Here is a 22,272-nt window from a genome sequence, read left to right as displayed (position 1 = left end):
GGAAAAATAAACAGAGCCCCAAAGACATAGGAGATACCATAAAGTGCACCAATATGTGCATAACTGGAATTCCAGAAGGAGAGGAGAGAGAAAGGAGCAGAAGGGATATTTGAAGAAACAATGGCTGAAAATTTCCCAAATTTGATAACAGATACAAATCTATACACTTGAGAAGCTTAATAAACTCCAGGAAGGATAAATGCAAAAAGAGCCATTCTGAGAAACATTATAGTCAAATTGTTGAAAGGCAAGCACAAAGACAGAACCTGGAGAATGGCAAGAGAAAAGTGACTTGTCATACATATACAAGGAATCCTCAAGAAGATTAATAGCAGATGTATCACTAGAAGCTGTGGAACCCAGAAGGCATGGGATGATATTTTTAAAGTGCTGATATCTGACAAAACTATCCAAAAATGAAGGAAAAATTAAGACATTCCCAGATAAACCAAAGTTATGGGAGGTTGTTGCTAGTAGACCTTTCCTACAAGAAATACTAAAAGGAGACCCTCAGGCTGAAATGAAAAGACACTTGACAGTAACTTAAAGTCATACAAAGAAATAAAAGTCCTCAGGTAACTACTTGGGAAAATATAAAAGCTAGTACTATATATTTTTGTTTGTAGTCCCTCTTTTTGTTTCCTACATAATTTAAAAGACAAGGGGCCGGCCCGGTGGCACAGTGAAGTTCGCACGTTCCGCTTCAGCAGCCCGGGGTTTGTGGGTTTGGATTCTGGGTGTGGATATGGCACTGCTTGGCAAGCCATGCTGTGGCAGGCATCCCACATACAAAGTGGAGGAAGATGGGCATGGATGTTAGCTCAGGGCCAGTCTTCCTCAGCAAAAAGAAGAGGATTGGCAGCAGATGTTGACTCAGGGCTAATCTTCCTCAAAAGAAAAAAAAATGTATAAAACAATAATTATAAACCTCTTAATGGGCACACAATGTATAAAGATGTTATTATGACAAAAACAACATAAAGGGGGAAAGATGGAGAAGTACAGGAACAGAGTTTTTCTATACTATTGAACCTAAGTTGGTACCAATTCAAACTAGATTGTTATAAATTTAGGGTGTTAATTGTAAACCCCATGGTAACCACTAAGAAAATATCTAAGAATACACAAAAATAAATTAAAAGGGAGTCAAAATGGTATACTACAAGAAATCAATTGAATGCAAAAGAAGACAGCAATGAAAATAATGGAGGGGAAAAAAGTATAAGACATACAGAAAACAGACAAATGGCAGAAGTTAGGCCTTCCTTGTCATAATTACTGTAAATCTAAGTAGATTAAGCTGTCCAATCAAAAGGCAGAAATTTTCAGAATGGATGAAAAACAAATAATCCAACTATACGCTATCTACAAGAGACTCACTTAAGAGCCAAAGATAACAATTGGTTGAAAGTGAAAGGAAAAAAATATTTCAGCAAATAGTAATCAAAAGAGAACTGGCTTGGCTATATGAAAAAGATCAGAAAAAAATACACTTTAAGTCAAAACTATTACAAGAAACAAAGAAGGACATCATTTACTGATAAGAAGGTCGACTCATTAAGAAAATATAACATTAAAAACATATACACACCAAACAAGAGAGTCCAAAATCATGTGAAGCAAACATTGACAGAATTGATGGGAGAAAGATAGTTTTGCAATAATAGTTGGAAACTTCAAAAGCTCACTTTCAATAATGGATAGAACACTAGACAGAAGATCAATAAGGAAATAGTGGACTTTAACACACAATAAACCAACTAGAGTAACAGACAGCTATAGAACACTCTGCCCGACAACAGCAGAATACACATTTTTCTCAAGTGCACATGGAACTCTCATCAGGATAGACCATATGTTAAGCAACAAGCAAGTTTCAATAAATTTAAAAATATTGAAATCATACAAAGTGTCTTTTGTGACCACAGTTGAATGAAACTAGAATCAATAACAGAAGGAATGCTGAAAAACTAACAAATATGTGGAAATTGAACAATACCCTTTTGAACAATCAGTCAAAAAAGATATCACAGGAGAATTTAGAAAATATTTTGAGATTAATGAAAACAAAAATACAACACATCAAAACTTGATGTAGCAAAAACAGTGCTCAGAGGGAAATCTATATCAATAAATGCCTACATTAAAAAAGAATAAAGATTTCAAATCAATAACCTGACTTTACACCTTAAGGAATAAGAAAAAGAAGAGCAAACTAAACTCAAAGCTGGCAGGGAAAGGAAATAAAGACTAGAGCGGAGATAAGTGACATACAGACTAGAAAAATGATAGAGAAAGTCAACAAAACTAAAAGTTGACTCTTTGAAAAGATTGACAAAATTGACAAACTTTTAGCTAGGCTGACAAAAAAAGAGAGAAGACACAAATAACTAAGTTAGAAATGAAAATGGGACATTACTACTGACCTTACAGAAATAAAAAGGAATATAAGAAAATATTTGAACAATTGTATGCCAACAAATTAGATAACTTAGATGAAACGGACAAATTTTTATGAAAACACAAACTACCAACAGTGACCCAAGAAGAAATTAAAAATATGAACAGACCATAACAAGTAAAGTGATTGAATCAGTAATAGAAAACCCTCCCAACAAATAAAAGTCCAGGACTATATAGTACCATTGATGAACTCTACCAAACATTTGAAAAAGAGTTAACATCAATCTTTCTCAAATTCTTCCAAAAAGTAGAAGACAGACTACTTCCTAACTCATTCTATAAAGCCAGTATTAACCTGCTCAATATGATAGACCAATATCCCTTATGAATATTGATGCAAAAATTCTCAACAAAATAGTAGTAAATCAAATCTAACAGCATATTAAAGGGATTACATACCATGACCAAGTGGATTTGTTCCAGGAATGCACGGGTCGTTCAACATAAGAAAATCAATCAACATAATACACAACATTAACAGAACTACAGAAAAAAAAACAGCAACACATGGTCATCTCAACTGACACAGAAAAAGCATTTGACAAAATCCAACACCTTTTCATGATAAAAACACTCAGAAAACTAGGAGTAGAAGGGCACTTCCTCAATATGATAAAAGGCACTGATGAAAAACCCATAGCTAATACCACACTCAGTGGTGAAAGACTGAAAGCTTTCCCTTTAAGATCAGGAACAAGACAAGGATGCCCATTTTCAAGACTGTTATACAACACTGTACTGAAGGAAATGGAATAAAGGACATCTCAATTAAAAGGGAAGAAGTAAAGCTATATTCACAGATGACATGATCCTATATGTAGAAAATCTCAAATAATCCACAAAAATAACGACTGGAGGTAACAAATAAATTCAGCAAAGTTACAGGATTCAAAATCAACATGCAAAATAAGCTGTATTTCTATACAGCAGCAATGAACAACCTGTAAAGGAAATCAAGAAAATTCCAATTACAACAGCATCCAAAAGAATAAAATACCTACGAATAAATTTAACCAAGAAAGTGAAAGACTCGTATAATGAAAACTACAAAACCTTGTTGAAAGAAATTAAAGAAGACCTAAATAAAAGGAAAGGCAACCCGTGTTCATGGATTGGAATACTTAATATTGTTAACACTGCAAGACTACCCAAAGAAATCCACAGGTTCAATGCAGTCCCCTGTGAAAATTCCATCAGTGTTTTTGCAGATTTGGAAAAGCCAATCTTCAAATTCACATGGAATTATAAAGGCCCAAAATAGCCAAAACAATCTTGAAAAAGAAGAACAAAATTGGAGAACTCACACTTCCTCATTTCAAAACTTGTTGCAAAATGATGGCAATCAAGACAAGGGTAGACCAATGGAACAGAATGGAGAATCCAGAAATTAACCCATACATCTCCACCAGTTTATTTTCTACAAGAGTGTTAAGGACACTCAACAGGGAAAGAAGAATCTCTTCAACAAACGGGGTTGGGGCAACTGGATATCACATGCAAAGGAATGAAGTTGGTTCCCTAACTCACACCTTATACAAAAATTAATTCAAAATGGATCAATGATCTAAATACAAGAGCTCAAAACCATAAAAATCTTATCGAAAACACAGGAGTAAATCTTCATGAGCCTAGATTTGGCAACAAATTCTTAGATAATGCACCAAAGCTCAAGTAACAAAAGAAAAATTAGATAAATTAGACTGTCAAAATTAAAAACTTTAGTGCATCAAAGGGCATTATCATGAAAGTGAAAAGATAAGTCTACAGAATGGGAGAAAAATCTTTGCAAATCATATAACTTAGAAGGGTCTAGTATCCAGAATATGTAAAGAACTCTTACAATTCAACATAAAAAGGCAGACAACCCAGTTGAAAAATGAGTGAAGGACTTGCATAGACGTTTCTCCAGAGAAAATATACAATGGCCAACAAGCACATGAAAAGATACTTAATTTCATTAGTCATCAGGGAAATGCAAATCAAAACAATGAGATACCATTGCACAAACACTGGGATGGCTATAATTAAACAAAAAAAAAAAAGGAAAATAACAATTGTTAGCAAGGATGTGAAGAAATTGGGACTCTTGCACATTGCTGGTGGGAATGTAAAATGGTTCAGCCACTGTGGAAAACAGTTTGGTGCTTCCTCAAAAAGTTAAACAGAATTATCATATGACCTAGCAATTCCACTCCTAATTATATACTCAAAAGCATTGAAAATAGGTACTAAGACAAATATGTGTACACACATATTCATAGCAGCATTGTTATAATAGCCTAACGGTGGGAAAAACCCAAAACAAATACAACAACGAATGAATGGATAAATAAATTGTGGTATATACATACAATGTAATATTATGCAGACATAAAAAGGAATGAAGTACCGGTATACACCACAACTGGATAAACCTTGAAAACATTATGCTAAGTGAAAGAAGCCAGACACAAAAGGTCATATATGGTTCCATTTATATAAAATACTCAGAAGAGGTAAACCCATAGAGATAGAAAACAGACCGATGGGTGCCAGGGGCTGGAGGGAGAAGGAAATGGTGAGTGACTGCTTAATGGCTACGGCATTTCCTTTTGGGGTATCGAAATATTTTGGAACTAGATAGAGCTGATAGTTGCACAACACTGTAAATTGTGTACTAAATATCGCTGAACTGTTCGCTTTAAAATGGTTAATTTATGTTATGTGTATGTCATGTCAATTAAAAAATATATATCTGTAAAATTCAAACGTAAAGAAAGGAGTCCCTGCCTTCATATCAGGTAGGGTAGAATTTACACCAAAAATCACTAAACGAGACATAGAAGGTTACTCTAACTAAGATGATTTAAAGTTGACATTGAAAAATAAAATCGACAAAATAGGCAGAATGACTCTAAAAAAAGAAGAGCAGTGACAGGAGACTATCTCCATCAGATATTTAAAATACTATAAAGCCCAAGTATTAAAACAAGATATTGGCACATGAATAGATAACACCAATAGAACAGAAAAAAACCCAACAGAAACAGACTCAAATATATATAAGAATTTAGAATATGATAAAGACAGTATATCTTCAACGAAGAAGAAATGGACTTATTCACAAAAGTTCGATACTACTTTGGATAAAGTTGAACTGATATTCCAGTACATGATAAACTGCAAATAGGTCAATATTTAAATATAAAAATATGAGATGATAGTCTTGGAAGATAAGGGAGAAGATCCTTTATAACTTTTGAGTGGGAAAAGCCTTTCTAACAATGACTCAATAATCAAAGGCATTAAAATTTGATATATTTGGCTACATAAATTTTAAAAACCTTGCATGATAAAAAGAAATACAAGCAAAGTCATAAAACATAGATTTGTGATTTCTATCCTAAAGTGCTAATTTTTCTGTTTCATAAAGTGTTCCTAGAAATTGAGGAAAAAAACAAAAATCCAATAGAAAAATTGCTGAAGGGACAAGAACATGGCCCTTAAATATATGAAAACAATCATATATTTAATTTAACTCAATCTCTTTCATTGTAATTCTAAATGAAACCTACACAGAGATACCATTTTTTACCTTTCTGATTGACAAAAATCCTGGAGTTTAAAAACACAGTTTTGTGAGGCTGGGTGGGAATGGACGCTCAAATATTACTGGTGAGAGTGCAAAATTCCACAACTTCCATTCTATTAATACTTACCAAAATTGCAAATGTGTTTATCCTCTAACTCATTAACGCCACTCTGGGAATCTATTTCACAGCTATACCCGCACATACAGGAAGTGACATCCCATCCCGCTTGTTCGTTAAGCTCTACTGACAAACAGTGGACTGCTGGCCTGATCTGGCCTACTGTTTTTATACAGCCTGTAAGTTCAGAATGATTTTTACATTTTAAAGAGATGGAAAAAATTCCAAATAAAAATAATCATGAAAACATATTTTCATATGGGGCTGACCCCATAGCCGAGTGGTTAAGTTCACGTGCTCCGATGCAGCGGCACAGGGTTTCGCTGGTTGGGATCCTGGGCACGGACATGGCACCACTCATCAGGCCACGTTGAGGTGGTTTCCCATGTGCCACAACTAGAAGGACCCACAACTAAAATATACAACTAGATACTGGGGGGATTTGGAGAAAAAAAGAAGAAGAAGAAAAAAAAAGCAAGATTGGCAACGGTTGTTAGATCAGGTGCCAATCTTTAAAAAAAAAAAATCTTAAAAAAAATCACAAACATATTTTCATAAAAATATATATCATAAAAACAATATTTGGAGCCGGTCGGATCCCAGGTGCGGGCATGGCACCACTTGGCACGCCAGGCTGTGGTAGGTGTCCTACATATAAAGTAGAGGAAGATGGGCACGGATGTTAGCTCAGGGCCAGTCTTCCTCAGCAAAAAGAGGAGGAGTGGCAGTAGGTAGCTCAGGGCTAATCTTCCTCAAAATAAATAAATAAATAAATAAATAAATAATAAAAACAAATGTTATGACATGAAAATTATATAAAAGTTACATTTCAGCATCCATTACATTTTGAATGTTTTTCAATAAAAAATTTGTGGAAGTTTGTTTTCTCCTGTGTTACATAAGTATTGATATAATATCCTTAATTTTTCCTATTGACTCAAAATACCTAAAATTTTTGCTATTTGCTCCTTTACAGAAAAAGTTTGCCATCACCCACATTATAGCACTGTTTACAGGAGCAAAAGATTGGAAACAACTCAAATGTCTGGCAATGTGGACATAATCGATGGTACATTCCCACAGTAGAATTCTAGGCAGCTATAAACAAAAAGAAGAAATTCTCATTGCATTGATGAAGAAAGATTTCTTGAATATACTTTTAAACGAAAAAAGGCACAAAATTATGTAGTTTGCTCCATGTTGTGTAAGAAGGAAGGAAAAAAATAATATGCGTGCTTGTTTTTGGTTTTGCTTGTATTTGCATTGAGAAACACAGGAAGAACAAACCAGAAAACTTCTGAGATGGATGGGGAAGGCAGTGGGAGACTTCTTAGGGCAATGTTTTAATTGCTGAATCTCTGCACCTAAACAGCACTGTCTGGTATACGGTAAGTCTTCATTGAATATATATTAAATGAATGAATGAATGAATGAGGACATATTCTGTATGGCCTTAAAGAGTACAGCTTGGACCAATGGGTGGGAATTAGATGGAGATTCCAGCTCAGCAGCAGGAAGATCTTTCTAATAAAGCAGTCAGAGCAGGAACAGGCTGCCCTGGGAGGTGGACGATCCCAAGGGATCACTTGGTGTTTGTACATTGGTTCTTCAATGTAGGTATTACGTAAGAATGTTTTTTTGAGGAGTAGGGGCAAGACTTAAAACTAGATTCCTAGGACTCACTGTAGAATGAATCAGAATGTCTGGAGGTATATCCTGGAAGTCTAGGGGTTTTTTTCTTTTAAAGCTTATCAGGAAAGCCTGATGTAACATAATCAACTCATCTGTTTATTCGGGAACTATTTACTGAGCCCTACTACATTCCAGGCTGCTGTGCGAGGTGAGGAGGCTTGTCAGGAATAAGACAGGCATTTTTCCAGCTCCAATGAGACTGGCAGTCTAGGAGGAGAAACAGGCAACAAGTCAATGGACAAATACTCAAGGTAATTTCAGGTGGCAATGTACGCGATGATGAAAGTAAAATAGGGTGAAGTGATAGAAGGTTTAACTGCAGAATTTTGAGAAGGTGGCTGGGAAGGCCCCCTGAAAAGGCATTTCAGCTGGGAACTGTATAAGAAGGCGCTATAGTCATGGGAAGGTGTGACGAAAGAGTGCTCCAGACAGAGGGGGCAGAGGGCCAAGCTTCTGTGGTAGGAACAAGCTTGACGGGCACCAGCTAGACAAGGGCGGCCACTGCGGCCACAGGAGAGGACAAAGATAAATCAGATCTAAGAGGTGGGCAGGCAGCAGGTCAAGAAGGGGCTGTGTAGGCCAGGAGAAGGAGCTGGAGTTTTATTTTCAGAGTAATGTGAAGCCCTGGAGCTTGGGAACCATGTTAGGGGGATTCAAATATCCCACCTGGCAGAAGCAGGAGTTGGAACCAAGACCCAGGTCAGTTGATGTCTGTTCTCATCCTCCTCATTGGTAAGCGTGTATGTCTTTTTTCTCAGACGGCCAAGACTTTTAAATTTTTATATCCCCAACAGTGCCCAAGGGTGTCTTAAATACAATGGGTGCTCAATAGTTGCTGAATAAAATGATGAAAAAATTCAGATATTCTGAAAAATTAGTAAATAAAGTCAAAAGAAGACATCTTGTCCAGATTTCCATACAATCTCTATAGATTTCTTGAGTGTCATTAGCAGGAGCTCACTACTCCACTAATTTACCACTTTCCAGTGAAATTGCTAGTTTGAAAGATGTATCTAATTTAAATGCATGCAAATGAGTATCTGTAATCCAATGAAATTAGGCTGGATTAGTGAATATACGCAAAATTTCTGAAAAGCTGACTTGTAATTTAAAAAATTTTTGGTAATTTAATGAACTTCTACATATGTGATCATCTTAAATATTACCCTCAATGCAAATGGACTTTTTCTTTTGCAGAAGTTTATTTGCTTGTACACAATCGTTATAAATATTACTTCTAAATCTCTTCAGTATTGTTATTATATCTCATACTCTTTCACCTGAAAGCTTTTTTTTTTTTTTTTTGAGGTCATACTGGCTTACAACATTGTGTAAATTTCAGGTATACACTGTTATAATTCAGTTTCTGTATAGACTGCATCATGTTCACCACCAATAGTCTAGTTTTTATCTGTAACCATACATATGTGCCCCTTTATCCCTTTGGCCCTCCTCAACCCACTCCCTTCTCCTCTGGTAACCACCACTAACCAGATTTGTTTATCTTACACACATGAGTGAAATCATGCGGTGTTTCTCTTTCTCCATCTGACTTATTTTGTTTAGCATAATACCCTCAAGGTCCATTCATGTTGTTGCAAATGGGATGATTTTGTCTTTTTTTTTTTTTGTGGCTGAGTAGCATTCCATTGTATATATATATATATACACACCACATCTTCTTTATCCATTCATCAGTCGGGCACTTGGGTTGCTTCCACATCTTGGCTATTGTGAATAATGCTGCGATGAACATAGGGGTGCATAAGTCTCACTGATTTAGTGATTTCATGTTCTTTGGATAAATACCCAGTAGCAGGATAGCTGGGTCATACGGTATTTCTTTTTGAGAAATCTCCATACTGTTTTCCGTAGAGGCTGTACCAGTTTGCAGTCCCATCAGCAGTGTATAAGGGTTCCCTTTTCTCCACATCCTCTCCAACACTTGTTATTTCTTGTCTTGTTAATTATAGCCATTCGGACAGGTGTGAGATGATATCTCACTGCAGCTTTGATTTGTATTTCCCTAATAATTAGTGATGTTGAACATCTTTTTGTGTGCCTCTTGGCCATCTGTATCTCTTCTTTGGTAAAGTGTCTGTTCATATCCTCTGCCCATTTTTTGATTGGATTTTTCACTTTTTTGTTGTTGGGTTGCAAATGGACGATTAAAATACTAATTTCAGGGCATGCAATTTTTAAGAGTCTCCAACCTATACAATGTGTGTAATAAACAATCTAAATGTTTATTAGTAACAAGGCCATCTGACACTTCCAAACTTAGAACTTAGAACTAAGAGCTGAAAACCACTTTAACAAGCATTTGTTGGACCAAGGTCATGAGCATTAGTAAAGCACACAGGAATTGGCAGCCCTTTCGGGTCAGTCCCAGATCAGGCACCATCTAGCTGACTCTGGACAAGCTTCTTCACCTCTCTGGGTTCTAGTTTCTTCCTATGTAAAATGAAAGAGTTGGAGGTAGAGATCGTAGGGCTCCTTTTTAGTTATTTTCTACGTAATCTATTCCCCAAAACAGAATGAAAAAAGGCAAAACCTTGAGAAAAGGATGGTTCATCACTCAAACACCAAAACAAATTTCACCTGCAGTGATGGAGGCTGAGAGCAGCATTGCTAAAGCAGCCAGGACCGAACGGTGTACAGATGAACAATTAACTCCACGTCAAGCCACATGTGGAAGAGAACTGATGTCAAACATCAACAGCTGCAGACAAATATTATTTACTTTTTTTTTAGCAAACACCTGATATGGCTTTCGTGTGAGCAAGCATCCTCCTCCAAAATAGCTTAACTGAAAAGCTTTGACAATTCACTACAGTCCCGAGAAGTGTGTTGAAATCTGATTTTTTGACAAAAATACACCAGGAAAGCATAAAGCATAAGGAAACATTGATTAATCACAAACCCCAGATTTGTCTCATAGCAATCATTGATAAAGAAATGTTTCTAGCTCACAAACACAATGACAAAAGCAGCAGCTACCCAATCTGCTCCCAGATTTTCTTACACTTGAGCACAACTGTTAATTCTGTATAAATATAAGCAGAAAAATAGCTTTTGGGAATCTTAAAGCCTATCTTATGCCACTATCCACCCACAACCATCTGCTAGACTGCGGACTAAAGAAGATGATAGCAACCTCCTAAGGAAGCTTCACAAGGAAAACCAGTTTCTGAAGCTCTAGGTCAACCATTTCAAGCATAACTAAACTATTTTAGATTTCAAGTGTTTGATTAATAAGTCCAAGAGAAATGAAACTATGTTTAGTGATTACCATGTCTTGGTTTAAAATAACAATAAAAAGAATAAAAAATAAAAAGGAAATCTCTTGACTCTGCTAGCACTAATTGCTATTCATTCATTATTTATTCAACAAATATTTCAACGACTACCATGTGCCAGGCTCTGTGTTGAGCGCAGAAGATACAACAGAGAACAAGTCCTTGTGATCATGAGGCTCATGAGGCAGACGAAGGGACTAGAAAACAGACAAATAATATAATTAAGAATATGTCCTTCATATCATTCACAGAAAAGGGGCTGGGACAGAGAACAACAGAGGAGGACGGCGAGAGAGCACTTCTCTGAAGAGGGGATCCTCAGGGCCTAAAAGAGGAGAAGGAGCTAATAGGCAAAGCGAGGGATGTTGTAGGCAGAAGGAATGTCCATGTACAAAGGCACCGGGGCAGGAAATCATTTGTTAAAGTCAGGACCAGATCCCCTAGTGGGGCTGAGTGTGGTGAGGCGAGGAAGTAATACGAGATGAGTTTGGAGAGGAAGCACGGCAAGGTACGGAAGATCTTACAATGGAAGGAGGAATTTGCCTTGTAAGTGTCATGGGAAGCAATGGAAGGATTTTTAGGAGATAACTGAGACAATCTAATTTTAAAGTACCATATTTGCTACCATGTGAAATGATTGGAAATGGGCCAGAATGGAAGTGGGGAGAAGTGTCATGAGGCTGCTGCAGTGCAAGAAATGGCAGTGGTCTGGACAAGGTGGTGGCTGTCTGAACAAGAAGAAAAATAGATGGACTCCATATATGTTTTGGAGCTTTTGTCAAAAGACTTGTTGACGGATTGTAACGGGGATGGGCGTGGGGGTGAGGACACTGAGGAATCACGATGCACTCAGGTGCATGGAGGTGCTATATCTGAGATGGCAGAGACTGAGGCCAGTGGTGGTGGGATGGGGAGGGGGTGGCAACAGATTTGGGAGCATGCAGGCAAAAGATTGTTTGCACATGGTAAGTTTGGGCATGTCTGTGAGACTTTTCTAGTGTTGATGTCAACAAAGCATTGGATATAGAAGAATGGAACTCAGAGCAGAGTTCTGGGCTAAAGATAAAAACTTTGAAGTCACGAGGATAAAGATAGTATTCAAATCTATGGCAGGGAAGAGTACGGAGAGGCAAAGAGGTCCTTGGAAAGAGAAGCCCCGACATGCTGTGTAAATGTTAGGCAAGCAAAATTCTCCTGAAACACCTTCCTATGGATAGTAACTTTGTCCTTGCAGTCAAACACCACATTAAGAAACATACAATTGGAAAGGGTGTACTGAGAACCATGGTCTAGAGAGCCAGAATGCCTCTAACATTGGTGACGAATGAACATTTGAAAAGTGGTGACTAGACCATCACAGGGAGCAAATCTCTGAGCACGTTGATGTTTTGGGGTGATCCGAGAACTTAGATTGCTTGAAATGGGAAGGTGTGAGGTATATTTACAAATTGCTGTAGAGAATTTAAGTAACCACAATTTTATTCCGTGATGACCTGCAAGACGAGAATTTTTTTAAAGCATACGATCTCAAAACCTTAAAGCAGCAGGGAAAAGCATTTGTTATAAGGAATTCTTCATAATCAGCACTATTTCTTATGGCCATGGAGCTTGCTCAGGGAGAGATATCCTCTGTATTCCCTTGGAGCCAATACGACTTGGGAAATAATTTAATCCTCCTTATTTTACAGCTAAGGAAACATTCTGAGCCTTTCAGTAAAGTTACTCATCCATGGTCACAATCAGTAACCAGAAAGATTAGACTAGTCATTCCCAACCTTAGCTGCAATCAACAAACACCATCGGGTGAATGTACAAACAAAAAACCAATCAATCACACAAGCAAACAAAAAGAGCTAAAATGAACAAAAATACTGGTATCCTGACCCACTTTTGGAGATCCTGATTCAACCAGCCTGGGATGAGACCCACACATCTGTACTTCTAAAAGCTCTCCTGGGTGCTTCTGATGGCTAGAAGTACTGGGTAGGACTCGAACTCAGGCTTTCTGATCTGTCCTTCCTTACTCCTCTCAGTGGTAAACCCTCATCACCTGTCTTTCCTTATCAACCCAAACCATCCATCTCTACCCTGCTTGCACTCTACCTCTGCATAATTTTTCCAAAGGAAATTACAACCCCCCGGATTACTGGATCCTCCTCCCCCTGTTGCGACCCAGTCTCTTCCCCTCCCCCAGCCATTCCCCTGGCCACACAGATGCTGAGGTTCTGCTATTCCCACTTTTCTTCTTTCAGGCTACTCTTTCTCGAGCTGATCTCAAGCCACTCCACTTCCCACAAGGTTTTTGTGCTGATGATGGCCAGGCATATCTCCAGACTGGACCTGACCTCCTGTCTAACATCCAGGACTCTGGATTTATGATTTACAAAATAGCAAAATGTTTGCACTAGAGGGTACCTTAAATTGCTGATCTATAAAAATGTGTAGTTCTGTTGAGGTTAATCCAAGGTACCGAGATGGGGGAAGACTGGGGTGAGTGGTAGTGGGATGGAGTTAATCCAATTACATAGATGTGGCAGACAGACCCTAGGGTGGCCCTATATTTTGTCTCCTATATTTGTGCCTTTGTGTAACTCCCTCCCCTAGAGTGTGGGCAAGATCTGTGACTAGCCTCTAACAGAATATGGCAAAAGTGAAAGAATTTTACAGACGTGATCAAGGTCCTTGATCAGTTGACTGACTGAATCAAAGCTGCTCAGGCTGCATGGGCCTGACCTAATCAGATGAGCCCTTCAAGAAGGCCTAGGCGTTCTCTGAAGCAAGAGACTTCACACAGCAGAAACTCTTTTATTTCTAGCTTTGAAGAAGCAAATTGCTATGAATTCCACAGCCACAAGGAAGTGAATTCTGTCTACAACCTCAGGGAGCTGAGAAGTGGGTCCTTCCCTACTGGAGCCTCCAGGTAAGAACACAGAGCAGCAGCCACCTTGACTTCAGCCTTGTGCTAGACTCCTCACCCACATTATATGTGTTTTTTGTAATAGTTTATTACTCAGTAGTAGATAACTAATATAGATGTCTTATGCTAAAAGCTGAAATCCTGCACCTTGGCTACCCCTATCTTGGTCTCATTTGGCTACTGACCAAAAGCTACAAGAGCACATAAAAGACAGGCATTACCAAGACGGAGCTGTGTGTGCCCATGACGCCCAGTGGAGGGAGAACACGGTTTCTATACATTAATTGTAAAAGCTTTTCAACACTGGCAAATGGAAAATGTCACTGCTCTGGAAGGTGCTGTTGATCAAATCAATAGTTTGTACACTGAAGAGGAAATAATTTCCTTTTTATGATTGGCGTCAGTCTCTTCTGTTCTAGCAGTTAGAGATAACTGCAGAATCCTAGGCTTTCCTGAGGGTAACAGGTGTTCACTCTGAGAGAGGGTCAATGTCTAGAGAGATTTTATCATCTTCTTGACCTGCAATGTTACTCTCATCAGTCAGCCAGCAAAGTAGGGGTTTTGTTCAAACATTCCATATTATAAAGGAGATTTCATAAGAATAATAAGACATCTTTAGAACTCTTAATCTTTTTTTTTTTTTTTTGAGGAAGATTAGCCCTGAGCTAACTACTGCCAATCCTCCTCTTTTTGCTGAGGAAGATTGGCCCTGAGCTAACATCCATGCCCATCTTCCTCCACTTTTTATATGTGGGACGCCTACCACAGCATGGCTTCTGCTGAGAGGTGCCATGTCCGCACCCAGGATCTGAACCGGCGAACTCCAGGCTGCCGAGAAGTGGAACGTGCGAACTTAACCGCTGAGCCACTGGGCTGGCCCCTAGAACTCTTAATCTAGATATGACATAAAAACCCCATTTTGAGACAGCCCAAACCTAAAATTCTGCACCAAATAAATCACTGCTGGAGAAACATGAGGCTTAGTGTTACCTTCCTCTTCCCTATGTTAAAATTTCAAGCTTTATGGATGCCATAGCCAAATGCTTGAGCCCATATGTGTGAAAATAACAAACAGTCCCCCTTCAGACAACACGAAAAAGAAAAGGCGTGGTACGAAGGTACATAAGGTCTGATTTGTTACTGATCCTTTTAAATGGCGCTCCTAAGTCAATGGATAGACAATAGCAGGGAAGGTGATTTTCCTGGAAAGCAAAGGAGCCACCTGGGGAGGAGAGATTTGATTCCTATAGCATCAGAGCAGGCAGAGATGTTAGATGCTATCTAATTACACCCATTCGCCGTCCTGTGATACAAGTTCAGAGATACAAAGATGATAAAACCACCAATTAAATGGCAGAGCAGGGATTAAAACTCAGCTCAACAAACCCTCTGATATCCTACTGCACTGTGTTGTCTGTTTTGTTTTCCCCATTGATTCCTCCTCCAAAAAGTATGTATTCTTGTGCCCTCTCGAGATTTATAGCCACTTAAGTTGGATTAAAATTATTAGTTCCACTCTAGGCAGCCTTGATGACATTAATGACAAAAAAACAACTCTAGACTAACTGAATGCTCACTCTTAGATCCCACATCATTTACTTCCTTGATGAGAAACCAGTGACACCGGGGCGACATGTACACCTCCACTAAGCTTGTCAGCGTGGTCTCCTTTCTGGAGTTTCACTACCATGCTCAACTTACAGAAGGGAAAACTAAGGTCCAGAAAGGCTAAACTCAGCCAAGTCCTGGCCTTTGGGCCTGCCCAGCTCCCATGTCTTGTGCTGACGGAGAGCTTTAGCACTTACCAGCTAGGTGTGGCAGACAGAGGAGGAGGCACTGATTGATTAGGGTTTGCTTGGAGGATGGCTAGAAGCCACAGTGGATCTAATGCACTCAGTCTGGGAAGCGAAACACAAACATAAGTGCCTGGTGATGTAAGAGTAGGGGAGGCTGTTTTCTAAATGAAATTTAAAAGTCTGCTGCAGACGCTGCCAATAAGTGGCCGGAGAAGTACCATAAGTACTTTTTTGAAGAGAACTTTTCATGTTAAAGATGGGATTCTAGACAGTGGTTAGAAGTGTGGTGCCTACCCAAGTTTAATTCCTGGCTCACTTACTTACCAGCTATGTGACACAGGGCAAGTTATCTAACTTCTCTAAACTTCATTTTCCTGATCTATAAAATGGGAAAATTAATAGTACTTAACACAATTGTTGTTAGAACTAAATGCAAAGTCACTAAGAGAACGCTACATACTCCACGATGTTAGCTGTTTTTATGTTGCAGTTAATGAAAAATGGCTCTTGTCTTACAGGATATAATATTCAGAATTACTTGAGATACCTTTAACCTTTTGAAATGTAATAGTTTGCCAAGTTAGTTAAGGGACAACAAAGCATTTCAATTCAAAAGTATATTACTGACCAATAAAATCTGTACAAAATACAACACTACACTCAAATACAGCAGTAAATACCAGAGAGGAGTTTCTGAAATGTTAGTTCTCCTTACTACTCTCTCGCCCACCCTAAAAAACAACCTTGGTAATTAAAAAAACACAGCATAGTTGCAAATACTGTATTCCCCATTTTTAAAGACAGAACATGTATGTGCTTGTGTGTGGTGTATATTTTTTTAATGTGCCCTCCAGATATTTTTATTTTTCCGTTGGTCTTTTGCAAAAGAAAGATATGGCAATACATCCTCAAATATACTTAGGGCTACATTATCATAACTGCTCATAATGATGATCTTGAATTACTAAGAAAGGAAAGGTACTCTCTTTAGGAAAGCAGAAAAATACAGTTTATAAATATTTTTATCTACACTGAATTACAAGATATCCCAGCACATTAGAGTTACCTCTTTGTTTAAAAAAAAACCCTACTACCCATCCCATCAAAAAACACATTTTCCAAGGACTCTAGAAGCTTACTGAACTACAAATACCAACAGCAGTTTCCTCAGTAAACCAAGAGATGGTGGTGCTGCCCAGTGGAGGGCCCTTGCAAAAATAAACTATTCTTCAATTAATAAGGCGGAAATAAGTATCTATCACTTAAGTCTCTGAAAAGCACTGGAAAGACGTGTGTGCAAATAACTGAAATGCCATCCATGAAACAGCTACAACCGCCAAAATAAGGAAGGCTTATTTTTCTATTTTACTTCAAAAGGAACAAATAAATTGGCCATCTTTCTTTGATAAGTTCTGGATTTGCCACATCTCCAGAAAGTGTACAAATAGATAGTTCTTTTGTTTTAGTTAAACTATTTAGATCATGTGTATTACATAAGTCAAATTCACTTCATGCTTTACTTCAGTAAAATGGAAAGAAAGCTTTCTCTGCAATTGGCACTAAAATTGTTTTAAGTTCTTAATAGCAAGGAGAAACATCCAACTCTAAGCAGAATGAACACAGTCATAATACAGATCAAATCAAAATGATTTCCTTTATATCATTAGCAATGAGTAACTCCAGAGGTAGAATGGCAGAAACGAACATGGATCCTATCAGGTCACAACCAATGAAGAAATTAAATTTATTTTTTTCTATGGTTTTGACCATAAATTGCTTTACACATTTAAGACCTGAATAAACACCACTCTTAGCAGAAATCTTGGCCCATTAATTCAACTGACATACCAATTTACAACTTTCAGGACTGCAGATATAAAAAATGTAAAGTATAAAATTAAGTTTGAAATGGTTTTAATAATATTCATTAAAAATATTTACATTTCCCAGTACTTACTTGACAAAACCCCCTTGCAATATAATTCTACTCTAAACTTTTATTTATAAAATGAAGCTCATTTAAGAGATTTCAATGAATGTTATACTGCAAATTACTTACATTCCGTAAAATATTTTAAGAACTTTTCATATCAAAGGTAGTTTATATTGGATTATCTGAAACCCAATAGTGCCCACAGATGAGCTTCTTATAATTCTTTTCATTAATGCTTGGAAAGCACTGTGAAAATGAAAAGTGCTGTTAAGTGCTATCATCTCCCTTAAATTCTCACTTATACTGGTGCACATTGTGAAATAAACACATATGCAGCATGTCCATGTTTTGATATGTATTTTTATTTCCCTGCAGTTTTCACTTATCAAGAACAAGTAACAGGGAAAGTTGTCTGAACTAGTGCATAAACAAACATTCTGAAACACCACTACACGTATCTAATTTACAAGAACCGTATAAAAAAAGTCACTAAAACACTACACTATGAAGGTGTCCAACGCTTACAGTCAGACTTTTTCCAACCCGTTACTTGCCTTGTAGCCACAGGAAAACTCTCCAAAATTGAAAAGACAATCTTGCCACAACCCTCCCCCCTCCCAACACCTGGGATGGCTCGATATCTAGACTTCCAATAATTATTGCAATGATATAATGCAATACATACCTGGTAAAATATCCTTTATGTGGTGTGTTACAGTTTTAAAGCCAGTTAAAATATGCAGTCTTCAGATAAAATGTAATCCTTGAAAAATTTTCATATCTGCACAGCTTAAATGTGCCAGATGCATAATTTTTCCTAGTCCGTTTTTTCTGCGTAATTATTTTTTATAAACTGGTATTATAAATAGAAATATACATTCAAAATATATGGAAAAGTGAGTTACTACATTAAATTTGCATGTATCGATCCATCCCTTCCCCCTGCACAGTAATAGAAAATACTATTTTGCCTTGAACTTCATATTTGACAGTGAAATGCCACTAAAGTATTTACCAAAAAGTCCATCTAGTCAAATTGTGAAACAAAATGAACCAAGTGAAAACTTTACAGTTCCTTTAGAAAAAAATTACAAGAATTTCATTTCCTAGCTATGAATCTTTAACTTTTTAGACACAAAGTTGGATTTATTTTTACAAGATACAAAATGTAAACATGGCAAAATAAATAGTTAAAACAAGTGATGCAGGATCCCATTTCATGCTCATGATCCCATTAAAGAATTATTTTTTAAAATCCATTCAGTTGCAAATTCAAGTGCAAAAGCATGATGATGAATATCTACTATTCAAGTAACAGAAATAATATTGATGATACAAATAAACTATTTTACAAGGTAGTGATTTTCCCAATTTTACAAAATATACATCATATATCGATTTTACATCCGATATACTGTAGTCCATTTAGGTCCATTGTTACGCTCTGTGATCCACAGAGTGTCGCCTTTTGCATTCAGCTGGAATATGAATGACTGCACACCATCAGCACAGGTCAAAGCCACATGTTTTAGGTTATGTCACTTCCATAGCTACTGTTGTCTCTGCTATTCCATTTAAACCCAATCTTTCTGGTTCATGGTTCTCTCTATAATAAGGCAAAGAGTAAAATAAACATTAATACCCTCTAGAATACAATGTTATCACTTAGAATTTACAGATACGTTTTTACATGATTACACCTAAACATGTACCTCACAAGACCATGTCCCATTTTCACAATTTCTATACAGGAATGAGGAAAAGTTTTCATCACCTAAGAAGTCCTATTAACTCCTAATTACTTGATTATAACTATTTACTTAGGAAAGATAGTAATTTAACAAAGTATTTCAATAGAAGCATTGATAAATTACTTAATGAAATATATAACATACGACATCCAAGTTTTTTTTTACAACAGATGGAGCATATGAAGCAAAAAAGAATAGTCATTAAGAGCACAACATAAATTACTTTCTACTGAAGTTTAATTTTACAGGTTTAAGGTCATGTAGTTATTAATCTGAGCAAATCAACTTTTCTCTGATTCACTGTTCTCATGTATTAGTCACAGAAATTTAAAAACATATCTGAAATACATTATCACAGATTTAGTTAATCTGAGAATAGTCTCAATTTTAATATATACATGGAATAATTTACCTTCCCTTTGTGTACAATATGGAAGAAACAAATTTTTGATCTGAAAATTAAAGCTCTGACAAGGAAGTTAATAATAACTCCTCTAACCTCCCAGACTGTCTAAACTACAGAAAGGTAATATAGGAATAACTGAAGCTTCTAAAATAGACTTTTTGATGTAATTTTTGGTTTGATAGTTTCTAATTTGATATGCTTTTTTTTTTTTTTTTTACAATTCTGGTTGGCATTTAAACATCCTACTATTTCTCAAACAAATAATCTAAGTTACATAGCTTTACACTAAGAAGATACTCAACAATCTGTTGAAAAGCAAGCCAGTCAATAGACATCTATTGCTTGAGCAGTAAAAAAAAAAAAAAAAAAAAAGTCTTTTTCCTCCCACAGGGTAGCCAGCAGAAAGGGAAAGAATGATACCTGAAACACACACACACACACCTTGCTATGCTGCTGATGGCACTGCTAGGAGTAACCTTTGGCACTCTGTCCATACTGGCAGCAACTGTGGCAAGTTTTAAGGCTGTTGGCGATGGTGCTGAAGTCCGTGTATTGATATGCACATTGACTGGAGAAACCACACTGACGTTATTGAGGTGTACTGCATTCGTCAGGCAGGAATTGTTCATGGGAAGTGTCTGAGGACTGCTTGTGCACAACGCTGGGATTAAGTGGTTTGTAGTGGTGTGGCCAACTGTCCTGACGAGTTGTACAGCTGAAATCCCTGGGCTGGATGATAAAGCCATATTGGTGGAGTATAATGTTTTAGAGGTTCCTGAGGGAGGAGAAAAAAAATCATTCAATTCATGTCATGAGACACTAAACTTTTAAAAAAAAATGGGGAGTTTAATAAAAATAAATGCAAACATTTGTATTCTAGTTAAATACCAAATTAACTTTCCACACAATGGACTCTCTGATCAGTAACAGGTTCTGTCAGATCAGTAAGTGCAACATACTCACCTGTTCCAACCCCAAAGACATCCTCGTTCTATTGGCCTGCATGAAGGGTTTTTCAAAGCATTCTACTGCTTCCATATTTGGAAACTATACAATAGGACAGACAATCCTCTCTGGTGGTTGAAGGCAGGTGGAAAGAATAGTTGGATTTCCATTAGAACTTACACACGCAAGAACATCAGTAAGGAGGGGCCATCAGGATCATGGGTATATGTAAAAGCAAGGGGAAAATCCTAGGGTCTGAGTAGTAGTTGAAGGATGACAGGAATAGCACATCTTTGAGGACTCAGGGTAGTATTTCAAGAGGAGGAGTCAGAAAAGCCCAGCCTATGCATATGTAAGAGTGAGGAGGCAGGGCCAGCCCTGATGGCCTAGTGGTTCAAGTTCGGAGCGCTCTACTTCAGCAGCATGGGTTCAGTTTCTGGGTGTGGAACCACACCACTGGTCTGTTAGCGGCCATGCTGTGCTGGCAGTTCACATTGAAAAAAAAAAACGGAGGAAGATCGGCAACAGATGTTAGCTCACAGTGAATCTTCCAAGAATGGGAAGGTAAACCTGATTTCAAACTTATTGACAGACCATCCTGGTTTATATTTCGCATTTTTATCAATGCATGGATGATTCAATGGTGATGGCTGGCAATTAGCTCGATGGATTTCCTAAAACGTGAGGCAACTGACAGTAGGTGGATAAAACTAGGCAGGGTGAAGAGTTATACAGGCATCCAGTGGGCACAGGAGGAAATGGAGAGCAGGCTCTATGTGAATTCTAGAAAACACCCAGTTATCCCACCACACCTACCCATAGAAATTCTGAAAAGTCCTGACTAACTTGTATGTTTTCTCTGGATTTAAAAAACAAAAATCATCCCTCAAATCAGTTACAACTTCAAGCTAGTAAGTACCACGTGAAAGCACAGGCTTACCTGAAGGCTGGACAACACCGTTTATGTTGTTGTGGCCAGTGTTCTGCTCCTTGGCTACCTCACTGCGACTTGGAACAGGTGCACTGACCACTGCAGATGCAGCAAAGTGGGCGCTGGCTGAGTCAAGTGTTTTCGACATACAGTCAGAGGTGCTTGAGCCCTATAAAATGAACAAATTAAACTCCCAGTTTTTTCGATGTGACTTCATGAACATATTAAGGAATGAGTAAACCTAAGAGGCTGTTGCCTTTTTCATCTGGAACAGTTATAAGTGTTTAGGTTAAGAGATCTAGTATTCCATAGACTATTTTTGGCACACGAAGCAGGGAAGTAAGTAAAAACTGGGAAGCAGCTATTTCTGAGAAAGAACTAGTGGATTAAAAAACCCAAACCTTTAATGCTCTATTAATTTTTCCAATAAGCATTAATGAGTACCTTTAA

General features: G+C 37.5%; 1 protein-coding gene across 2 annotated transcripts in view; it reads right to left on the bottom strand.

Moving 5' to 3' along the window:
• Window positions 1–18,129: 18,129 nt before the first annotated feature.
• Window positions 18,130–22,272, bottom strand: part of EPC2 (enhancer of polycomb homolog 2) — a 130,058-nt gene continuing 125,915 nt past the window's right edge. For both annotated transcript variants that reach the window (XM_001915715.6, XM_070240907.1), the window contains 3 exons: window positions 21,832–21,991; window positions 20,388–20,721; window positions 18,130–19,395 (listed from right to left, as the gene is read on the bottom strand). In XM_001915715.6, coding sequence (XP_001915750.4) covers window positions 19,323–19,395; window positions 20,388–20,721; window positions 21,832–21,991 — 567 coding nt within the window. In that variant the 3' untranslated portion in view covers window positions 18,130–19,322. The remainder of the gene's footprint in view (window positions 19,396–20,387; window positions 20,722–21,831; window positions 21,992–22,272) is intronic.

The sequence above is a fragment of the Equus caballus genome, chromosome 18 (assembly GCF_041296265.1).
Source record: "Equus caballus isolate H_3958 breed thoroughbred chromosome 18, TB-T2T, whole genome shotgun sequence".
NCBI classification, from domain to species: Eukaryota; Metazoa; Chordata; class Mammalia; order Perissodactyla; family Equidae; genus Equus; species Equus caballus.
The sequence above is the reverse complement of the archived record's forward strand: the minus strand, read 5'-3'. Positions and strand labels throughout refer to the sequence as shown.